Source organism: Narcine bancroftii, chromosome 6 (assembly GCF_036971445.1).
Source record: "Narcine bancroftii isolate sNarBan1 chromosome 6, sNarBan1.hap1, whole genome shotgun sequence".
Classification (NCBI taxonomy): domain Eukaryota; kingdom Metazoa; phylum Chordata; class Chondrichthyes; order Torpediniformes; family Narcinidae; genus Narcine; species Narcine bancroftii.
The window spans coordinates 768,129-791,959 of record NC_091474.1 but is presented as its reverse complement, the minus strand read 5'-3'; the positions used below and the strand labels follow the sequence as shown (position 1 = coordinate 791,959).

Genomic DNA, 23,831 nt, shown 5'->3' with positions numbered 1-23,831 from the left:
CTAATGGTAGGGGGAAGAAGAGTGTGACAAGGGTGGCACGCATCCTTGAATGGGTTGGCTATTTTCCTGAGTCAGTGGAAGGTGAAGATAGAATTGATGTCAGGAAGGTTGGTTTGAGTGATGGCTTGAGCTAGAATTACAATTCTCTGCAATTAGGAGAATTCTTTAGGAGCATCAAAATCATGAGAGCCAGGCTGGGAAATAGCTTATTCCCACATTCTGTGGGATTTGTGGAGTTCACTTAAATTGGTGCGGACTAGAAGGACCGATATGGCCTGTTTCCGTACTGTAATTGTTCTATGGTTATATGGTTACTTGCAGTTTGGGGCAGCATAGTTCCTGTACCAAACCACGATATGGATGGTCAGGATGCATCACAGTTTAAACAAGAATTGTTGAAGCATTGCTTAAACAAAGACTATAATTAACTTTTTTCATTTGTGTCTTTTAATATAACAATGTGGAAATAAAATAACGATTTTATGTGTGCTTTCTCACCTGATGAGAAACAACTCTTGAAACCTAGTGCATTTTATGTGCTTATGAAGTACCACTTTTTGTTAGATTCTTGGTGAAGCCCAATGAGAGAACACCCTTCAAAGTACCACTGTAACAAGGCAACTTAAAATGAAGATGCAATATCATTCCTAGAAAATAATGAGTTTCATGAACCTTTAGTGGCTCCTTCTGGGTGCAAAACATTTAATAGACAGACACTGTCCCAGGCTGCACTTGAAGAAATTACAACTCTGCAAATATCAGAGCTACTTATTATCCCCCCCCCCCAACCCCCAATCAAGATTTCTCTCTTTCAAAAATTACATTAACATTTATTGAAAGAAATATTGATGTTAGCCAGCCTTTCTGAAGGTTTTATAGATTTTGAAGTTTAATGTCATTTAATCAATTAGAGATCTGGCACTAACAATGAATACTGAAAAATCAGCTTGCAAATGCATACTGTTCGGAAGATGTGGATATCTTGATTCCTGGTTACCAGATGAGCATTTTTTGCTGTACAAGTTGCTGTTTCAAGTTTGTCTCCAGTGAGCATCCAAACCTAAAAATGTGTAAAGAGACACAGAAGTGAATTACGGTACATGTCAGCTTACAAGTCAACCGCCAGGATTTCCACTTAAGATACAGGTTTTGAGAGACACTTGCTGTACAAAACTACCCAAGTCTGGCACTACCATCGACAGCTTCCTGTCCCAATATTCCTGATCATTTCTGTGCTATTTTAGTTTTCTGCCTCAATGATTTCTTTTCATAAATCAACTACACCATTAAAGAAGGAGTGAAAACTTTCCAAGAAACCCCGTCCTTAAACCCGGTAACTGGTCACTATGAGATTTACTGCGATTGGCCAGTCGAGGCAGTGTAAACAGAACATCCCTGGGTCCCTGGCCAATTGTTTACTGTTCATCACCTGTTACAAATGGTGACTGGTGTATGCAGTTACCTTAAAATAACAGCACAGCAAACAAAGTTATGTTGGTCAGTTTTATAATACATTTTTATTGTTTTAACAGAACATTACCATTCATCCAGTTTCCAAAACACAAGTTTCAGTAGAAAAACATGTAGTGGTGGAACTGGAGGAATTATGCGAGTGTTTTTTGCTGTTCTCCATCAGCATGGGGATACTATAAACCATGGGATATTAAGGTTCGGATTTTATACTTGGCAAAAAAGATGACCCTTGGTTTGGGGTGTCATTTTTAAGGTTCAAATATCATGTTATATGTGGACATATATGGTACATCAGATTTGATGCCACCTGGTGCAATGTGCTCAGTAGACAAGGGAGATGACCATGTGTACTGACGTCACTTAATCCAGGGATAGCCTGCACCAGATGGAGTTCAGAGTGCAGAAGAATTTCAGCTCTCAATCCCTAGATTTCAGATCTCCAACAAAATAAAATGACATGCTCGCCAATGCATGCAATACCAGGGGTTGTAAGTCAATTGGGCGGCACGGGCTGATGGGCCAATAGGGCCTGTTACTGTGTTGTATGTCTAAATTTAAATAAAACTGAAGCTCAGCAAGGCAGAACTTCAGCTTTACTGTTCCTGCCCCTAGAGTTTTTTACCTTTATCCCAGCATTTCTCAGCATTTCCAGGGTAGGCCTAACATCAGCCTGCAGCTGATCCTCGACCCCAGTCAGGCAAAGCAGCTCCATTTCCATCTCCAAACTCTCAATAACAGTTGCAACTTTCAATGACCGATCATGAACACTCATCTTTGCTTGATTATAACGATTCTGCAGAAGAGACATCTTTTACATTAATTAATTCAGATTCATCATAAATCTACATGGAAAGTTTGACACGACTGTGTAAAAATGGTGACTATGACAAAAAAAAACATTTGTTTGCCCCGTTCCAGAGGACAGTTCTAAGAATGAGCACTGGTTCTTATTGAATGGTTATTCATCGGGCATCCGGATGGTGAACAGCAGCCTAGAGAAACATCATTGCCAAGCCTCAGTCTGTCAGTCTCTCCTCAACCAACATGCACATTTCCTGCAGTGATAGCGAAATGTCATTCAGGGGCTGAAAGCAGGCTGATGGCATTTTTTCCAAAATAAAACCAGAAAGTCACTGATGACTCCATCAAACGTAGCCGATGAACATGGGATCAGTTGGGCACAGTATATGTAAGAAGGGAAAGTAACTGAAACATTGAATGTCGCAACAGTGCTGTCATCTAATCAGTGTTGTTAATGGTGGGTACTTTCTGTATCTGCAGTTGTACCCTCAGCTGCACAGCATCAAACATATTTGGAAATGAAACAGTATTTGTAGCATTCGAAAGCGTGCACTATGGATTTAAATATTGATCTTGCATGAACTGTGAATTCCTTTAATGCATAATTTGAAATTTTCCTTTGAAAGCACATGCAAAGCCACTGGAGGATGTTTTTTTCATACGAGAATTCCAATCCAGAGCTGGTTACCTCAAAATCCTGGTACTGTTCCTCTGTGAGGGACTTTTTGGCAACGACCAGAACTCTCAGTCCTTCTCTAGCCATATTGCCACACTAATCCAGAAAGATCAAAAAAAAGGAACAAATCAGTTTCTTTGCATTTGTCAAAAGAATCTGTCAGAAGCATCGAGATATTTGCAAAATATCCTTTTTTAATGTTTAATTGCTGCATCTAGTTAAATTTCTTAATCTACAAATTGACATTTTTTTCCCCAGTTTTTGCCCTCTTCACTCTACCATCAGGAAAAAGGTACAGGAGCCTGAAGACAAGCACTCAGTGGCACAAGGATAGCTTCTTCCCCACTGCCATCAGATTCCTGAATGATCAATGAACCAAAGACACTGCCTTATTTTGACTTTTTCTTGTACTATTTTGATTTATTTTGTAAGTGTTGTGTGTGGAGGAAACATGGCCTCCCTGCCTGTCTGGAATGTTTCTATTGGGTGTGGTCATGCATCCTCTCTGTCTGAACCTTATTTGGAAGTCATGTTACCTGTCAATCAAGGTTGGACTCCGGTCACCCATTAGTACACACCTTGCTGTTGGCTCATTTAAATCACCTAGGGTCATTATTGGCGAGAAGCACAGATTAGCACTGTATATAAAACCCACACACAGCACACTCTCTCTGCCTTGTGGTCCAAGTCCCAGACATCGCTCCATGCCAGGTCACTACTGTGGACATCGTTGAAGTGTCACAGGTAAGGTGTGCACTACATTGCAGCTGAGCCAAAGTATTACAATAGATCAATATTTAAGAGATCTGCACCCCCATTGGTCAGGGAACCAGGTGTGTGTAAGAGTTCCTGTTTGTAGTGTGCGTACTCAAATGTGTGAGTGTGTCGAGTATAGGTTCACTATTGTTGGAGTCCAACCTAGGTCAGAGGTGAATGTCTATATTGTTGCTGAAGTGAAATAGAAATCAAGTACCATTTAACATTCTCCCTGGTTTGTCTCCTGTGTGTTAAAGTTACGTGTGATTGTAACACTTGTGTCCAGACTCGTCTCTCTGTCAACCCACTGAACCTGATACTCTTCCCAACACATCAGTAAGGTGGTTTATATGAATGTTTGCATTGTGACGCTGCCGCAAAACAACAAATTTTGTGACATGTTCATGACAATAAATTCTGATTGTATGAACTATTGCAATAAACAACATTTTGGAGCATGATGTAATTCAAATATTTTATCAAAATATTATTGGTAAAGGTTGATGAAGCAAAATTTTGCATTGGTACTGGTTCAATTATTAATGCTTGGCTGGTGAAAGTTTAATCCTAAACTTTGGTTCATCAATCTCACAATTAACACTTCAATTCCCTTCATTGTGAGTAGAGCGAGGGAGGATTTAGGGCACCAGGCAGTTGCAGTGTGATCACAAGGAAACAGATCCTTCTTAAAAGGGATGATCAGGTATGGCATCACCATCAGAGATCATATGCCTAGCGTGGACCAAGTCAAACGTTTCATTGTGGAGCCTGGAAAAGCACCCCTTATTGCATAGCAATAATATAATTGCCAGTGACCAGAGTTAGAATCAGGCGCACTCCATAAGGAGTTTGTGCGTCCTCACCGTGTCCTGCTTGGGTTTTCCCTGGATGCCCCGATTTCCTTCCACCCTCCAAAACCTATGGGGTTTGTAGATAATTGGGCGTAATTAGGGCAGCGCGGGTCTCAATTGCTGGAAATGGCTTCTACTGGGTTGTAAATACAATAAAATGAAAAATAATTACTCAAGTTTCTGGGCCTCATCTGGTCTTCCTCCTGTTTGCAAGCATCTATTATGAACCTGAGTTAGCAGGGCTAAGGAAACCCCTCATCTTTATGAGACCCTTGCCTGTGTTGCAAGTTAAATTAAATTTTTTTTTAATTTAGACATACAGCTCAGTCGGTAACAGCCCTTTTTGGCCCACGAGCCTGTGCAGCCCAATTATACCCAACTGATTTACAATCACGGTGCGTTTTGAAGGGTGGGAGGAAACTGGAGTATCCAGAAGAAACCCAGGCAGACACGGGGAGAACATACAAACTCCTGACAGACAGATTCTAACCCTGGTCGCTGGTGCTGTAACAGTGTTGCGTTAACCACATTTATCCTGCTGCCTAAGTGCCTCCAAGGATTTAAAATTCACATGGCAGTGGCTGTGAGCACCAACCAAGGCAGTTGCCCCATTTCACATCAGATGCGGGTTAAATTCTTGTTCACAACGTGAACACCCTGTCTTTCCACATTTCTATTTGGCTTCTGAAACATATCACGGGTATTTGAGCTGAAAACTAGTAGCAGTGCCCTTTGAAACCAACTTCCTACAATACTGCTGTGCAAAGTGATGAAGAATACATACCTCTTCTTCAAGCCAGTCATTGTACTGAACAATTCCTATCATGACCACATCAGCCCCTTTCATGTAGAATGTAATTTCTCCTGTGGATTCATCCTGAGAAAGAAACACAATTACATTAGATGCTGGACATTTAGATAAACAGCTTGATTACTTTGTTCACTGCCAAATTCCTGCAGGGACTAATGACCCAAATGAGCTCCACACAATTGCTCATGCCCTTTCCAATTCCTCCCCAATTAAAGGGCAACTTCCTGCATTGTTAATACATCAATAGCTTTCATTAACATGATTGCTCTAATGCAACAGTGCCAGGGTGTTTCAAGAATGCCTGTGTGGAGAGCAAAAGAAGATGCTGGGGAGGTGGTGGGTAGTTAGAGCAGCAATGGCCTTGTGAAAGGCAAGTGGTAACAGAGAGAGCAGTTTTGAAGAGATTTTAAGGCAGCAGTTTAAGTAGCACATTTTACCAAGAGATGAAAAGCACCAACATGTTCAACATACATCTACACGAGCCAGTGTCTTAAAAAGGCAGCCTCTATCCTCAAAGACCCCCAACCCCCAGCCCATGCCCCCTTCATCAGGAAAAAGGTACAGGAGCCTAAACACAAGCACTCAGCGGCACAAGAATATTTTATTTGATCTTCATGGACTCGTAAGATTCAAACAACCAATATTTTTTTAAACATTCATGCAACATACAGAGACTGTATTTATTTCCCCCCCCCCCACCCCCCTCTGCCATCAGATTCTTGAATGGACAATGAACCTCAGACACTGCCTTTCTTTGTCATTTCTTTTTTCTTGCACTATTTTTATTAATTTGATAAGGTGGTTTATAATATGAATGTTTTGTGACATGTTCATGACAATAAATCCTGATCCTGAATTCCAAATTTTGTTAATACTCATTATTGGTCATCAGTATGTGAAACACAAAACCTTGGTAGTATCTCATGCAAACAAAATGACAGACCTTTGTAAAGCAAATCAAAGGAATACTCCAGAGAAAGATCACAAATAAACACAATCCATTTATCTGAACGCTTGCTCAGGAAATGCTGTATATTAAAATCAAGCACAATAACAAATTCACCTTTATGCTTTAAAAAAACAGCCCTCTCTTCATTGAACCCATTTTCAGCTAACTTTAGCAAAGAATTAAATGTTATTTTAAAATAACTGGATCTCAATCTGTGTTCCATTGAGAAATGCTCCAAAAAGTATACTTTATCATGTGGTCTGCATGCACAAAGTGCTTACAAATAGGCAGTCTTGAAAAGCTTTTTTTTGTCAAATCTGACATTATAACATCTGAACTTTAAAATAGTCCTAGCAAAGCATACTTCTCAATACAGTGTTCTGCTTTGTCTTCTAGATGGGATGATAAAAAGATAATCAATCAATACTGAATATCCATGTGTTATTTTAAACTAGCCCTGCTACAAATCACTCACATCAGGGGAGGGGGTTAAAGCTCTGTGACAGCAAACTGCTGTTGGCTGTCTTTAAATACAGAAATGAAGTAACATTTGTAACATTCATAACTTTGTTCAGTTAAATACATTCTTTTAAAATCAATATTTTTGTGGAGAAAGTACATGAAAATTACTGATTGATGTTTAATTAAATTGGGTGCCCTGAAGAACCACTCATGAATCAAGCAGAAATATAATGCATTGATTAAGCCGCTGGCTAACATTGTTTCTGATTATAACAACAGGACTTCCTGTCATGCGAGAAGCAGCCACTATTTATAAATGCTGAGCTTAGTGTCAGCAACTGATGGACATTAGCCATTTCCCCAGCCAAGCTCAACAAGACAACAAAACTTTGCAAATGATCCCTGCTGTTTGCCCAAAATATTGCCTCACTGTGTACAAAGCAGACAAGGAGAAAGATTGCACACAAGGAAGCAGAGGAAATAAGACGATGGCGTTCAGTGTTTGCTCAATGGATGTAAATAGCAGGTCGTTGGCATTGTCAACAGAAGACGGGAGCAGTGCAGCAATGATGACAGATCTCTGGCATCCATGTTCAAAGTGATCAGACTCCGGGAGATTTACTACTGCCAGTTACTCTCGCAATTGCCTTTACTGAGACAATTAATTTTCTTCTTGCAACAGTCAGGTTTCTCTGCCAGTTCAATTTTTGGACCTTTAATATATCGAAAGGTAGACCTGAGCAAGGTTCAGAGATCACCCTAATTTTGGAAAGTAGACTTTGAAGATTGAGACGTTTCATGGTTTTGTGTCTCATTATTCTGGCCATGTGCTCTGAACATTACTGATGATGAACCATAATGTTCAATTTGCCAGTACCAAAAATTAGCACAAAACTAGTGAGTGACTGTTCTGGACATGGCGCCTAACAGGTGCATGTCAGTGTACAGACCGAATCTGCTCTGGGTAGCCGAGAGTGTCAAAGCCTTCCATCATGAGTAATTAGTTAACATGGGTTAGGCTTTCATTGGAGCACTTTCCTGAAAATATTTTAAATCAAACCACATGGGTTGCATGCTTCCTCTGGGTGAGCACAGGTATCTCAGTTCTGATTCAAGGCAGGAGTTTTACTTTTGAAATGCAGAGAATTCTTTTCAATGCAAGGAAATGGTACCTGCTCTATATTTTGGTAACATCTCAAGAAATGGTCCACCATTTTGTGGAATGAGATACTTGGCTTGAGCAGCTACGTGCATCCTTGGTCTGCAGACAGTCGCTCTGGTGTACAATTGCATCTTGCCACAGATCCCGATTTCTACCAATATTTGGGAATTCACAGAATAAAAATAATTTTTTAAAAAATTATGTCAAAGCCTTCATCGTCTCATGGCTTTTTACAACCAGAGGCACTTTGAAAATATGGTCCCTATTTTACTATAGAATATATTGCAGGCAAAGTGTACACAGCTGGTCTCTCAAAAAGCAATGTGATAATCATCAAATGTGAAAAGAACTAATCGCTTATTTATACACTTCAGATTCATTTATCACAATCGCATGCTCTAAGTCACCAGGCAATGATAAATGATGTCCTTCCCTAAAATAATACATATATTTGTAATTTTGCTTACTTTGTTTGAAACCAACTCTAAAAGTCAGGTACCAATTGGCTGAAATATTAACTAAAATTAAATAACAGAGTTCCAAGGACAAGTTGAAATCAGAATTTATCCAGTGTTGGTGAAATTATAGAAAGCAAAAGGCAATTTGTGTTCAGAGAAGAATTCCACAGATTAAGTAGATCAATTTTAATGTGTCCTACCACAAAGCAGTGCAGGAAATGGCAGCTAAAAATATTTATATTGTCAGGGAAAATGACGAACATTGTAAATTTACCTTTGCAGAGAAGATATCCTATTGTACACAAGTTACAATCTTTGGCTCAACTAGCAGGAGTTTTCAAACATTCTCTGGTTTGCCCTGATATGTGTGATACCATTAACTATTTTTTTTTAAATATTAGGACAAAACAAAATGCCTGAAAAAGGCAAGCTAAAGCACGACACAATTCAGTGAATTTATTCAGTGAGCTATTCTGCGTGAAGAGCTGGAACATGTGGCATTTTATACTTCAGATTGTCTTCAATTATCTAATCTCAACCTACGAATGCTGGTGTTCCAATCAAGGAGAAATATAAATTACTTGAGTATTTTCTATCAGGAGTCCTGGTTGGATGGTTATCTCAATGAAAAATGTAGGCAAGATCACCAATATTGCAACATCTTCTGCAATCAAATAGCTCAGTGACTCTCCCACATTCAATATATGGGTGTTTAAACATGCTGGAAACAGACTGTACATTTCTCTGACATAAACAGAGTAAATATTTCACGTTCTTTGACCCTTCTTAAGACCTAAAGTTTAACTCTATATTTCACTTCACAGAATTTATCCTGCTCAACATTTCCATATTTTCTATTTACATTCAATTCCAACAATCTGCTGGTAATGTTCTTTTCATACCAGTTAATAATGGCACTTGAGTGAGATACCAGCGAATCCAGTGGAATATGTAACCACCACCCCTATTTGGTTAGGACAGTGTTGACTATCAGGATCCAGTCCTGACTCTGGAGGAGAACAACACTTTTCTCACAATCTCCCAAATTCCAAAGGGCACTTCATACCAAAGGCTCCCCAGACCACCTCAATGCTCGCACGTTCAGTCGGCAGCTCTTTCCAAATCCAGATTCCAAATGAGATTTACTGTTGCTCAAGGCACCATGTCCATTTCACATTAAGAGCCCTTCATCATGCCTGCTTGGAGCCATTCAGCCACTCTTGTTGCACAATGGTCAATGCTGATTGGCAGGTATCACAAAGGGAATAACTCTCCAACCACCATCAATCACCAGTGGGTCAACAAAAACAGGAAGGCACATCATGAAAATGAGGTGGCACCTTTGGGGAGAAGGGAGGCAACAAGAGATTATGGAGAGGGAACAGAGCCCACAGTGTAGAGAGCAAGGCACGAAGGTGATGGCAGCCAGGATGAGTGGATGTCATAGATCTACCTCACATCAAACCAAGATGAAGTTTAATTCTGGTGCAGCGCCAAGAATTTAGTCACAGTAAGCATGGACAGAACAATCCTGCCTGCCAACCAAAGGTCCTGTCATTTACTACTTTAGGAACCAGACCAGGCTGCATCTCCAGCATTTGCTTCCACCCTTCCAGATTAGGATCAGATTAACAGCCACGTTTCATCATTTTGAGAAACCGATTACACTAATGAAGGATGGGAGCCCAACCTGATGGTCATGACCTTCACGGAGGATAATAAATGTAAATTAATGGATAAAGAATGAACCCAGATCATTGCACTTGATGGATAACCATTAATATAAATTAATGGATAAAGAATGAACCCAGATCATTGCACTTGATGGATAACCATTAATTTTAGCACTTACTTTGACAATGACTCCCATCCGTTTGCTCTCGTAGGTAAATGGGAACACCTGCAGGATAGTGAAGTTCAGGATTTGTCCTCCTGGTGTCCGAAGCTGCATGGAAGATTGGTCCCTGCCCACCAGAGTCAGGCCCACACACTCCGTCCACTGCACCAGAGACACCTGAAATGCACAAGGGATAGAAACTGGTTACAAGCATGTGTGGGAGAAGTTATGGCAATGGCTATAATGCTTTTGGCAGGATTTTGTTGCCAAATGGACATATATATTTAGCAAAATGTTTACAGTACTGTTAATAAAGTGGTAAATGGCATTGGCCTTGAGGATTATCCCCAATCAAGGGCTGCAAACATTTCTCCTTTAATTTGGGCTGCAGCTAATGATGTGCTACCAATGTTGGAGGCGACATACTCGCACTGAAAAATTTAGTAACAAATATATTCATTAATATACCAGGGTACTGCAGGATTCCCCTGATTGATCCAAATACCTAGCACAGGCAATCCGTATTACAATCCTACTAAGCTGGTGTTTTGAGGGAGATGAACCAATGGCATTACCCACAGGAGTAACGTGCAGCCTTTACTTTCAAAGAACCAGATAAGACAAACCTTTGTCAGTTCAAAAGTGGCAAAATTGCTTGTCCCTTCAAAGACAGCCTTTAGATAATTCATCAACATGATTGAAAGAAAACTAAGCATTGAAAAATGATAGTTTTTCCTTGTTGACAAATGCCCAGTGATTGATGGGAGCTTATTTGACCACGTGGAGCAATTCAGAACTACTTTGGAGAATCCTGAGTATCAAATTAATGTGCTTCATCACGTTAAACGCAGAGCCCATGAAGAGACGGATGGAACGCAGAGCCCATGAAGAGACGGATGGAACGCAGAGCCCATGAAGAGACGGGTGGAACGCAGAGCCCATGAAGAGACGGGTGGAACGCAGAGCCCATGAAGAGACGGGTGGAACGCAGAGCCCATGAAGAGACGGGTGGAACGCAGAGCCCATGAAGAGACGGGTGGAACGCAGAGCCCATGAAGAGACGGGTGGAACGCAGAGCCCATGAAGAGACGGGTGGAACGCAGAGCCCATGAAGAGACGGGTGGAACGCAGAGCCCATGAAGAGACGGGTGGAACGCAGAGCCCATGAAGAGACGGGTGGAACGCAGAGCCCATGAAGAGACGGATGGAACGCAGAGCTTGAGGAAACACTGCACCTGTGGAGAGTTGATGCAGCTGTACAGAAACATTTAGCTTCTTTCAGGGATGTCCCCACAGCAGATTGGCATTAGTTTGTGTCCAGTGAAATATAATTAAAACTGTATTCCCTGAGAGAAGGATAAATATTGTGGTCGTGGGCAATAACTCATGATTAGAATAATGAAGCAGACTCAATGGGCCTACTTCTGCTCCTCTTTCTTGTCATGTTGTGAGCTGTGACCCCCCCCCCCCCGACCCCCCACCAAGGAAGGTCATCACTTTTGACAATTTCATTTGTGAAAGGAACCTCCTACAGATATGTTCTGGAAGCGTTAACGCCACTGCTACCCATCCCACCTCCACGGGACAAGAGATATTTTGAAGTAAAGTTATCTTTACTAAGACAACAACCAGTTTTAAAGCTCAGAGTAAAGTCGGTCTAAAGCAAGCAATGAGTGACCTATTTAAGGAGGGAATCTGCCAGCCTAATCCAGTCTGACTTCTGCGGTTTTTGGGGGTAATTCGGGATGGATAAGAATCACTGGCAAAGTGAAAAACAGCCACAGCCAATAAACAAACTCCCATCTCAGAGGGAGCTCATTTTGACAGCATGGAAGCAGTAGGTAACGCACTTCCAACTTGCAATAAGGGTCACCATAGAAGCTTTGGCAACTGAAAGCAGGCCCGTTATAATCTGCTTCTTAGTTTATGATGTCAAAGGGTCGTTACACAAGTTGTGTGCTTCCATATATAAATACGCGCACGTACTTTGTCAGGATAGTTCAGGATCCAAGTGCCAGTGTGGTGGATATATCCTAGTCATGAAGTTTGGTTCCATTGATAAAGTTAAAAAGTTATCTTTAGACATACACCACAGAAAGAGGTCATTTCGGCCCACGAGTCAGTGCCACCCAATTTACACCCAATTAACCTACACCCCTGGTACAAATGGATCAAATTTTCAGAAGTGGTTTACAATGCTATATCTTCTATATCATCCAGTGAGCATGAACCTTGAAGGATCACTGTGCAAGTCACAGGCTTTTCTACATACGAGGCCAGAATTAGTCTATCTGGTTGGTTACTGAGATATGCCCTGGGGTAATTGACTGGGCCCTCCATAATAAAACACTTTTTTCCTTTATTTGCCACTGGGCTCCACAGTTTTAAGTTTGTAATCAAATCATTCACATGTAATTAAAGTGCACATTCCAGATTTTATTCAAGGTTTCTTATACACATTTTGGTTTGACCATGTAGAAATTACAGCACTTTTTATACATTTGGTGCCCTCATTTCAGGGCACCATAAGGTTTGAGACATTTGACTTCACAGGTGTTTGTGAGTTTGTGTTTAATTGCTTCATTGGTGCAGGTTCGAGAGAGGTGGGCTTGCTTCAAAGCTATGGAGACTAATTACTATTTTTCAACACGAGGACCAGAGTCGTGCCAATGAAAGTTAAGCATAAAACAGTAAGAAACATTGCTCAAACCTTAGGATACCAAAATCAACAGTTTGGAACATTAAGAAGAAAGAGCGAACTGGTGAGCTCAGTAATTCCAAGGAAGACTCCACTGCTGATGTCGGAAGAATTCTCATCATAACGAATAAAAATCCCTAAACTTATGTCCGACAGATCAGAAACACTCTTCAGGAGGCAGGTGTGGACGTGTCAATGACATTGTCTACAGAAGACCATGAACAGAAATACAGAAGCGACACTGCAAGATGCAAACCATGGCAAAGATGGGATGCTTTGGATCTTGGAGATTTCCTTTATGCCTCCACTCTTTGCTCTTGCCATCACTCTGATACATGTTAATCTTGGTCTCATCTGTCCACAAAACCTTTTTCCAGAATTCTACAGGCTTCTTTAAATACTTCTTGCAAACTGTAATCGGGCCATCCTTTCTGTGGCGAACTCATGGTTTGCAACTTGCAGTATAGCCTCTGTATTTCTGTTCATGAAGTCTTCTGTAGACAGTCGTCATAGACATATCCACACCTGCCTCCTGAAGAGTGTTTCTGATCTGTTGGACATAAGTTTGGAGATTTTTTTTCCGTCATCAGTAGTGGAGTCTTCCTTTACCAATCTCTTTGCCATTACTGAGTTCACCAGTTTGCTCTTTCTTGATGTTGTAAGATTTGGGCAATGTCTTTTACTGTTTTATTCCTGTTTTTCAGCTTTATAATTGGCTTCTTTGACTTTCACTGGTACACTCTGGTCTTCACGTTGAAAAATGGCAACTACAGACTCCAAAGCTTAGAATCAAGCCTAGCTCCCTTATTCCTTCACCAATGAAGCAATTACAAACATCTGTGAAGAAAACGTCCCAAACATTATGATGCCCTGAAATAAGGGGACTACATTTAAAAAGTGCTGTAATTTCCATGTGGTCAGACCTAATTGGACACAAATAACCTTGAATAAAATCTAGAATGTGCACTTTAATTACATGTGAATTGTTCGATACAAGCTAAAAACTGTGGAGCACAAGGGCAAATAAAGGAACAAAATGTTTTTGTCCCAAACATTACAGAGGGCCCTGTTTAGTGCTGTCAGCTCAGCCCCCAGATCACTGGAGGGTGCAGAAATGTGTTGTGGTCTTCCTCCTAGATACAATCTAGTGACATTGAAGCAATCATATTAAAGAAACCGATTCACCTATGGCCATGAATTTCTGCACATTAAAGGTATGACTCAGGGCTGTGACCGGTCTATGAATTACATCTTTCTGAGATACTTCCTACGTCAACAGAGAGGAAGATAACACTCTCAGAGGAATTGGAAGGAACAACAGAGAATATTAGTGAGAAATACATTATTTTAAAAAGCACATTTCCTTAATTTTTCCAAATATGGCAATAATGTTCCTTCCTAGATGGGCAGAGTTCCATCGGCCCTTGATTTGGACAGCAATTACTCTTCAAATTCTAGGTACTCGCACACCAGGAGAGAAAATAGTGCAATGCACAAAATTGCTGGACAAATTCAGCAGGTCACCTAGCATCTACACCTTTACCAACAAATCAGAATATTTAAGTAAGCATACCAGTTTTAGTATCTTCTGGCCTGGGCCCTTCGTCAAGGTTTGAACAAAAAGCAGGCAAGTGCCTGAATAAAACGGTGTGGGTGGGTGGTGGGGGGGGGGGGGGGGGGGGGGGGGGGAAGAGGAGAAGAGAGGAGAGGAGAAAGGGGCAGTGGGAAGAGCACAGACTTACAGGCCATGGGTGGATACTACATATGTGGGAAGGTAAAAGAGAGAAAATGGCCAACCATTTTAATTCCACATACCAACATGCCTATCTATGGCCTCTTGCACTGTCAGGCTGAGAATACCCACAAATTGGAGAATCAACACTTAATATTCCATTTGGACATTCTCCAACCAGACAGCATTATCAATGACTTCTCCAGTTTCTGTTAAAACCCTTCCCCAAGTCTCTCTCTTTCCCTATTCCTCGGTTTCTTTTCCTCCAGCTCTGTACCTCCTTTCCTTCCCATTCAGACAGCAAACCCCTTCCCCTAATCTTCTCAGCTCCTCCCTCACTGCCATTTGGGGCATCAAACAGTCCTTCCAAGTGAAGCAACATCTAATTCATGAATCTACTGTAATGATAGTGATGCAACTAGTAATGCCTTACTGTTTGATTGGACTTGACTGCCAGCAGGCGGGCTGTCACACAGTATGCAAGATCTGTAATGGAGACTTGCAGCCTTATGGCCCTGTTTACAACAACTTTAAAATAAAGAAACTTTTCCTTCATCCACATGTTGTCCAAGAACTCTCACATACGAATACGAGATGAAACATCTACAGGAACCCCCCAACTATATCTGATGCTCTCATTGTGGCCTTCTCTGCATTGGAGAGACTAGATGCAGACTGGGAGGCTGTTTCGTTGAGAACCTTCAATCTGTCTGCTGCAATAACAGGGACTTCCCAGATGCCAACCCTTTTAATTCCACACATCATTCCCTCACCAACAGATCTGACCATATGCATGAGGCCATCTGCAAATTGGAGGAACAGCACCTGATATTCATATCAACCTCAAATTCATATCAACCTCAAATTGTTAAACCCCTCCCCTGAGATGCTCTCTTTCCCTACCCGTCTCCTTTCCTCCAGCTCCTGCCCCTTCCCTCTCCATTCAGAGCTACACCTTCCCCCTATCATTTCTCAGCCCCTTCCTCCCCCCCACCTTTTTGTGCAGATGCCTTCCCAATTTTTGCTTATACCTTGATGAAGGGCTCAGCAACCCTTTACATCCTATCGATGCTCCATGACCAGCTGAGCTTCGCCATCACTTTTGTGTTTTGCACGACAGTCTCGGCTTCTGCAGATTTTCCTGTTTAACTCCATTGAAGAGAAAAAATGAAAATTGGCAAAAGTTCCTTGGGCTTACCCTTCAAGTCCTGCTTCGGAATGTAAGATTTTGGTTGTCCCTGGCACTTTGAGAGTGTGTATAGCAGTTATTACAGAATGGGGGAGAAAAATAAAATGTCTCAATACCCTAGGATAAAAATTTATTGAATTGAAAGTATTTTTAAATCCCTTTTGGGCATTTACATTCTTTATAAATGATGTTAAATAAAACCATAAAGATGTCGACGATGTGCACAATCCTCTAATCACATTTTCCTACACTAATCTGGAATCTTTTTGTTACCAGTTTTCCCAATATAGAAAATGGTTGTTTTCTGCCATTAAATTATCCTATAAGATCAAACCAGTCTCTCACCTTTGACCCAGTGGTGCCAAAGATTTGAAAAGGCACTGAACATTTAATGACCTTTTACGATCCAGTTCCTGACCTTTGACTTCCTGGGTCACTTATACAACTCCTTCCTGCCTTGTCATCTATCACTGAAATCACAGTATGGAAGCTCTCTTGCTAAATGCAAGTTAGCTTCAAGCAGGAATGACATTATTATGATTTCACTGTAATTTAGCTGGAACACTGGGGAGATATTATATTCCTGACCTTTGACACTTCTGGATGGTTAAACACAAGAGAAAAGCAGCCTCTCTATTCATCATTCCTGCTCTGTCCTGGAATGTGAACTAGCTCTTCTTGTCGTTCTGAGTTGACATACTCTTTCCTGCATTGATTTATATCTTAACAGAGGGGGATATACTTGCAACATCAGGGCCTGTATTTCCATGCCAGACAGGCTACTGGTTCCAAACTAAACGACGAAACATGAATTTCAATTGCTGACTAGAGTTCAGCAGGCACATGAATTACTCCTTTAGTAATTTCACTGGAGACCTTTGGATTTAATTTAATTTTCTTAAAACAAAACTAATGATAGAATTTCATTTTTGCATTTTCATTATGCCAGATGGCCCAAAATAAAAATGATAATTTTATCTCTTCACAATGCAAATACTAACCAATGCATAAGGAATGCTGCTTTCAGTACAGGGTCAGATGGTGATGAAGGGAATGAGTGGGGATGGGGAAAGAAATGGAGGTAACTGTGTATCCAAGAATCCTCAATCCCCAGGAACTGGATTCAGAAGCAGAAGCTCCTTTGGAACCTCAGTGACATTTATGCCAAACCAAGGCTGAGTTACATAGATACGAAAGAAGTCTGAGTCATGAGTCAAGCAGGAGTCACAAGGTAAAAAAAAAATCAAAAGCTAGAACCTTAGACAATATTTAATCTATTCCACATTGTAGAACTATTACCCAGCTGCCTGGGATCACTTTTCTAGTCTGACTGCTTAGTATCATTGATGTTGTGCAACAATGTTTGATCAAGTGAGAGAAAATGGCATTAAAATGACGTGTTTCAGTAAAGTACAAAGTTGATTCATTGCTCATGGCAGCCATAAATCCCTTTGTGCTCCATCATATTCCTTTACTATTCTCAATGAGCAAACCTCATCCAAAACCTTCCGCCAATGAATAATCTAATCACAAGATGATTGCCACCTTTAAAATCACCAGAAGCCCATGATAAAAGCCTGACTCTTACACTTGAGTGGGGTTGGGGAAAGGAGTGGGGAAAGAAATGGAGGCAACAGTGTATCCAAGAATCCTCAATCCCCAGGAACTGGATTCAGAAGCAGAAGCTCCTTTGGAACCTCAGTGACATTTATGCCAAACCAAGGCTGAGTTGAAACAGTTGTTCCTGTTTAAAAGCAGGAGTGTGGTTGGCACCAAGATCTTCACTCTCCTACTATAGTCAGTTAAGTCCAATAAAGCTAAATAGTCAACACGATTTTAAGCCCTGGAGTACGGTTTCGATTTCTGCCTTCACTGATTGAGTAATGGAGACATGAGCATAGGAACAGGCTCTTCAGCCCACAAAGCTTGAGCCTAACATCAGCAACTCATTTGAGACCAGTCGCAAACTGGGAAATCGTTTCACTTAGCACCTCCGCTCTATTCGCAACCACAGTGACCTCCCAGTGGCCAACCGTTTCAATTCCTGTTCACACTCATACACTCACATGTCTGTCCATGGCCTGGTGTATAATCCCACCCAGACCACCCGCAGACTGGAAGAACAGCACCTTATTTTCTGTCTGGGCCCTCTCCAGTCAGATGGCATGAACATTAAACACTAAACCTGATCATCTTTTCTAACCCCTCCCCCGTTTCCTGTCTTTCCAGTTCCTCCACCCATTCTCCATCTATCATCTGCCTCCCCCTCACCTGACTCTTTTGTTCGGATGCCTGTTGGCAGTTTCTCATTCTTTGATGAAGGGCTCAAACTGGAAACGTCAGTTCTGTATCACTGCCTTTGCTACATAAGGACACTTTTTGACCTGCTGAGTTTCTCCAGCATGGTGTGTTTTTTTTAAATTTCAACCTCTGTGTCTGCAAATTTTTTGATTTACTCTTTTCAACATTTAAACTGATTCATCATTAACTCCATTTTTTATTTCCCCACATTCTCATCAACTGAAATTCTCTCTCTCTCAACTGCAAACTAAGATGATTTTACGGTGGACAAATAACCCACATCCTATACATCTGTGGGATGTTGCTGGAAACACACGAGGTCCCAGGGAGAATGTACATCACACAACTGCACCAGAGGTCAGGACCCAATACATTAATGGCATAGTGAATAAAGCACGTCAGCACCTCTACTTCCTCAGAAGTTTGTTATGACATCAGAAACCCTGGCAGATTTCTACAGATGTGTGGTGGAAAATGTGCTGAATGGCTGCATCACCATCTGGGGACACCAATAGCTCTGAGCATAAAGCCCTCCAAAAGGTCGTGGACACAGCCCAAGACATTGCAGGTAAAACCCTCTCCACCATCAAGAACATGTACAGGGAACACTACCTTCGGAGAGCAGCAGTGATCATCAAGGATCTGCTCCACCGAGGAGTCGCATGATGGAGTAGTGGCCGGTAGGAGAATACCAGTCCTCTCCAAAAAAGGAAAAAAGTAAAGAAAAGCAAAGCCACAGACACACAAACCACAACAAATAAAAAATAAAGGTGTGGAGGAAATGGCACCAAAGAAAGAAAAGCCAAAAACAACGGAAAGAAGAAGGAAAGACGTCGGAAGAGAAAGGTGAAGGCCTTACCTGTAAGAAGAAGCAGGGACCCTCCGTGGAAAGAGGAGCCCACTCCCTGAGGTCAGTGGAAACCCCGAAGGGTCACAACCCACCGAACACAGGACTATAAGGATGGCTCACAGAGCTAAACAGAGGTGCGCAACGCACATGACAAAGACAACACCGACAGGAGGGGGGACCAGCTGTGAGCAGCTTGAACAGCTGAGAAAGACCCGACAGCAGGGCTCCCAGCAGGAAGATATTGAAAATAACGGGAACAGGAGGGAGGAGAATGAAAAAAGGAAATCAGAGACTCAGCAGATGACCAGCCCAGAGGAAGAGGACCAACATCAAGACACCATTAATAAATAAAAAAATACCCAGCAAAATGAGATAAACAGCCCAACAAGAAAGTCAGAAGAGACACAGATACAAGGAAGAAGGTAGAGGATACAGGTCCTGGAGTGGACACAGGGGAAGAGGAGGGAGAGCATCAAGCTCTGCACCGAGAAATGGAAGATGAAGGGAATGGACAGTACATGGATAAAAAAAATTTTCAAGAACATATGGAAGCAGTAAAAGAATGGCTGACACGAGAATTTAGTGAAATAAAAAGAAGAATAAAAGGTACAGAAGAAAAAGTGAGTGGATTAGAGATGGTCATGACAGAAATAGGGAAAAGAGTAGACAAGGTGGAAGAACGAGAAACAGCCATAGAAATGGAAGTGAATGACTTAAAAAGGAAATTGGAAGAATCTGATAAAAAAGTTAAAGAATCACAGGAGTTGTTAGCTCAGAAGATGGATATAATGGAAAACTATAATAGGAGAAACAATATAAAGATAGTGAGCCTTAAGGAAGATGAAGAAGGCAAAGATATAAAAGAATTTATAAAAGAATGGATCCCCAGGGTCCTAGGAATGGCAGAAATACAGGAAGGAATGGAAATAGAAAGGGCACACAGAACATTAGCCCCAAAACCACAGCCACAACAAAAACCAAGATCCATTCTAGTAAAATTCCTGAGATATTCAACAAGAGAAAATACATTGGAGAAGGCAATGAAAAAAATGAGAGAAGGCAAAAAGCCACTGGAATACAAAGGTCAAAAAATATTTTTCTACCCAGACATAAGTTTTGAGCTCCTGAAGAAGAGGAAGGAGTTTAACGCAGCAAAATTGATCCTATGGAATAAAGGCTATAAATTTATGTTAAGATATTCAGCGGTGCTTAAAATAGTTATCACGGTGCAGCAAAGCAGTCTGTTCTCGGATCCAGAGAAAGCACGAGAATTTGCAGAACGCTTGCAAAACAGACAGAGAGATGAAGAGATGTAACAAAAACAAGAATGACGACAAACTTCATATAAAGAAGAAAAATAATGTATAAGTAAGAACTAAGAAGGGGAAAAAGGGAAGAAAGGAAGTAAGGGGGGAATTAAGAGGGTGAGCTTTGTTATATGTGAAGATAAAAGTCTTTTCTGGAGGGGGCTGGTGGGAGAGAATAACAAGTCACTGCGAAATCAGTTGACGCTTGCAAGCGGGTTCGCAATCCAAATGGAGAGGGGAGATGTGGTTGCCGGCAGGGGACAAGGGACAAGGGAGGGGTGGGGGGGGGGATTTGGGGGGTTAAGGGAATTTTGAGATGTGGGAATAGTGGAAATATTTGATGTTTTAGAAGTGTTGTCTTACAGTATGTTCAAAAAAAAAAACAAAAATGGATAAGGAGGAAAGGTGGTGATGAGGAAGCAGAAATGAGAGGTAAACAAAGTATGAAATGGTCATGTTGAACTATATGACTATAAATATTAACGGAATACATAACTAAATCAAAAGGAAGAGGCTGTTAAACTTAATGAAGAAAGAAAAAATTGATATAGCATTTGTGCAGGAAACACATCAAATGGAAGTGGAACACAAGACATTAAGGAGAGACTGGGTGGGGCACATAACGGCAGCATCATATAATTCAAAAGCCAGAGGAGTAGCTTTATTAATCAATAAAAATGTACCAATCAAAATAGAGGAGGAAATAATAGATCCAGCAGGGAGGTATGTAATGAAAAAGTGTCAGATATATTCAGAATTTTGGAATTTTGGAATTTGCTAATGAAGAGGATCAAAAATTTATTCAAGATATCTTTTTGAAGATTGCAGATACGCAGGGGAATATACTGATAGGAGGGGACTTTAACCTTAATTTGGACTCATAGACAAAACTGGAAAAAAGACTAGCAGAAAGAACAAAGTAACCAAATTTATGGTTAAATCGATGCAGGAAAAGCAACTTTTGGATATATGGAGGAGACAACATTCAAAGGAGAAGGAATACTCATATTATTCGGGTAGACATAAAACATACTCAAGGATAGACCTGTTCCTGTTGTCAGCCCACATCCAAGGGAGAGTTAGAAAAATGGAATATAAAGCTAGATTGTTATCGGATCACTCACCCCTGTTATTAGCAATAGAGCTGGAGGACATCCCACCGAGAACATTGATGGAGATTAAACTCCATGCTACTTAAAAGACAGGATTTTAGAGAATTTATTGAGCGACAAATTAAAATGTACTTTGAAATAAATACGGAATCAGTGAAAGATAAGTTTATTCTATGGGATGCAATGAAAGCGTTCATCAGAGGGCAGATAATAAGTTATGTAACTAAGATGAAGAAGGACTACAATCGGGAAATAGAACAGCTGGAAAGGGAAATAGCAAGTACAGAAAAAGAATTAGCAATAAGGGAAGATACAACAAAAAGAAGAGAATTGGTGGACAAAAAAATAAAATATGAAACACACAAACATACAAGGAGGAGAAGAACATAATGAAGACAAAAACTAAAGCTAGGAGAAAAAATGCATAAAATACTAGCTTGGCAGCTTACGACAGAAAAACTAAAAGAACGGTATTGGCATCAAGGGAAAAGGACAAACAAATTTCATATAACCCATCGGAGATTAATGAAAACTTCAAGGAATTCTCCGAGCAACTATATCGAACTGAGAACAAAGAGAAAGAAGATAAAATAGATGAGTTTCTAGCTGAAATTGCAAGAGGAGCAAAATAAATTAATAAAACCATTTGAAATAGAGGAAATACAGGATATATTAAAGAAACTACTGAACAATAAAATGCCGGGAGAGGATGGAGTCCCAATAGAATTCTATGAAACATTTAAAGACTTATTAATACCTCCTCTCCTGGAAGTATGAACCAGAATGAAGAAACACAAACATGCCAGATTCATGCAAAACAGCAATAATTACAGTAATACCAAAGACGGGGAAAGATCCACTAACATCAGCATCGTATAGACCAATATCTCTACTTAACACAGATTATAAGATAATAGCTAAATTATTAGCAAACAGATTGGCCGACTGTGTACCAAAAATAGTAAAACTAGATCAAACTGGATTTATTAAGAAAAGACAAAAAACGGACAATATCTATAAGTTCATTAACTTAATCCATGCAGTACAAGAAAACAAGACGCCAACAGTGGCGGTTGCCTTAGATGCAGAGAAAGCCTTTGACAGAGTAGAATGGAATTATTTATTCAAAGTACTACAGAGGTTCAACCTACCAGAGAAATATATTAATTGGATTAAAGCATTATATAAGGGACCATTGGCAAAGGTGACAGTAAATGGATATATATCAAACCAATTTAAATTAAGCAGGTCCACTAGGCAGGGATGTCCACTATCTCCCTCACTGTTCGCGTTAGCTACAGAACCATTGGCAGAACTGATAAGTACAAAAAATAAAATAAGAGGGATAAAAATAAAAGAGGAGGAATATAAAATCAGTATATTTGCAGATGACGTCATAGTATATTTAACAGAACCAGAAATATCAATAAAAGAATGACATAAGAAATTGAAGGAATATGGAGAAGTATCGGGGTACAAGATCAACGCAAATAAAAGTGAAGCAATGCCAATGAATAATGTGGATTTCACAAAGTTTAAGAAAGAATCACCATTTAGATGGCACACACAAGCAATTCGATACCTAGGTATACAACTAGATAATAATCTAGGCCATCTATACAAACTAAATTATCAGCCATTAATGAAGAAATTACAAGACAACACAGAACATTGGAAAGACTTACCACTAACACTGATAGGAAGGGTAAATTGTATTAAAATGAATATCTTCCCAAGGATACAATACCTATTTCAATTGTTACCAACAGAGAAATTCTTCAAGGAGCTAAAGAAAATAATAAGGAAATTCTTATGGAAAGGGGGGAAACCGAGGATAGCGCTAGATAAATTAACAGAATGGTACAAACAAGGGGGCTTACAGCTACCAAACTTTAAGAATTATTATAGAGCAGCACAATTAAGATACCTATCAGATTTTTATCAAACAAGGGAAAACCCAGATTGGACCAGATTAGAGCTAGATAAAATAGGGGAGAAGGTACCTGAACATATACTATATAAGTGGGATGAAAAGCTGGTGCAACATAGGAATTCACCAGTACTGCACCATCTGCTCAACATTTGGAAGAAGATTCATGTAGAAAGGAATAAAACAAATTATCAACTATCAAAACTAATATTGACGCAAAATGAACTAATCCCTTTCACATTAGATAACCTTTCCTTTAGAGAATGGGAGAGAAAAGGGATCAAAAGAATAGAAAATTGTTTTTCAGGAAATAAATTATTATCTTTTGAACAAATGAAGGACAAATATGGTATAACTCACGGTACAATGTTTCCATACCACCAACTGAAAACCTACTTGAAGGACAAATTGGGAAGCAGGCTGAGGTTACCAGAAGGAAGAAATTTTGAATATGTGATTACAGACACAATGATCTT

The 23,831-nt window shown here is 40.3% G+C and overlaps 1 protein-coding gene across 6 annotated transcripts in view; it reads right to left on the bottom strand.

The window, feature by feature from the left end:
• Window positions 1-23,831, bottom strand: part of LOC138735586 (probable phospholipid-transporting ATPase IIA) — a 144,203-nt gene that overhangs the window by 57,581 nt on the left and 62,791 nt on the right. For all 6 annotated transcript variants that reach the window (XM_069883600.1, XM_069883599.1, XM_069883602.1 and 3 more), the window contains exons 15-19: window positions 10,252-10,413; window positions 5,342-5,434; window positions 2,963-3,046; window positions 2,096-2,266; window positions 962-1,060 (exon numbers count right to left, since the gene is read on the bottom strand). In XM_069883600.1, the coding sequence (XP_069739701.1) occupies window positions 962-1,060; window positions 2,096-2,266; window positions 2,963-3,046; window positions 5,342-5,434; window positions 10,252-10,413 (609 nt within the window). The remainder of the gene's footprint in view (window positions 1-961; window positions 1,061-2,095; window positions 2,267-2,962; window positions 3,047-5,341; window positions 5,435-10,251; window positions 10,414-23,831) is intronic.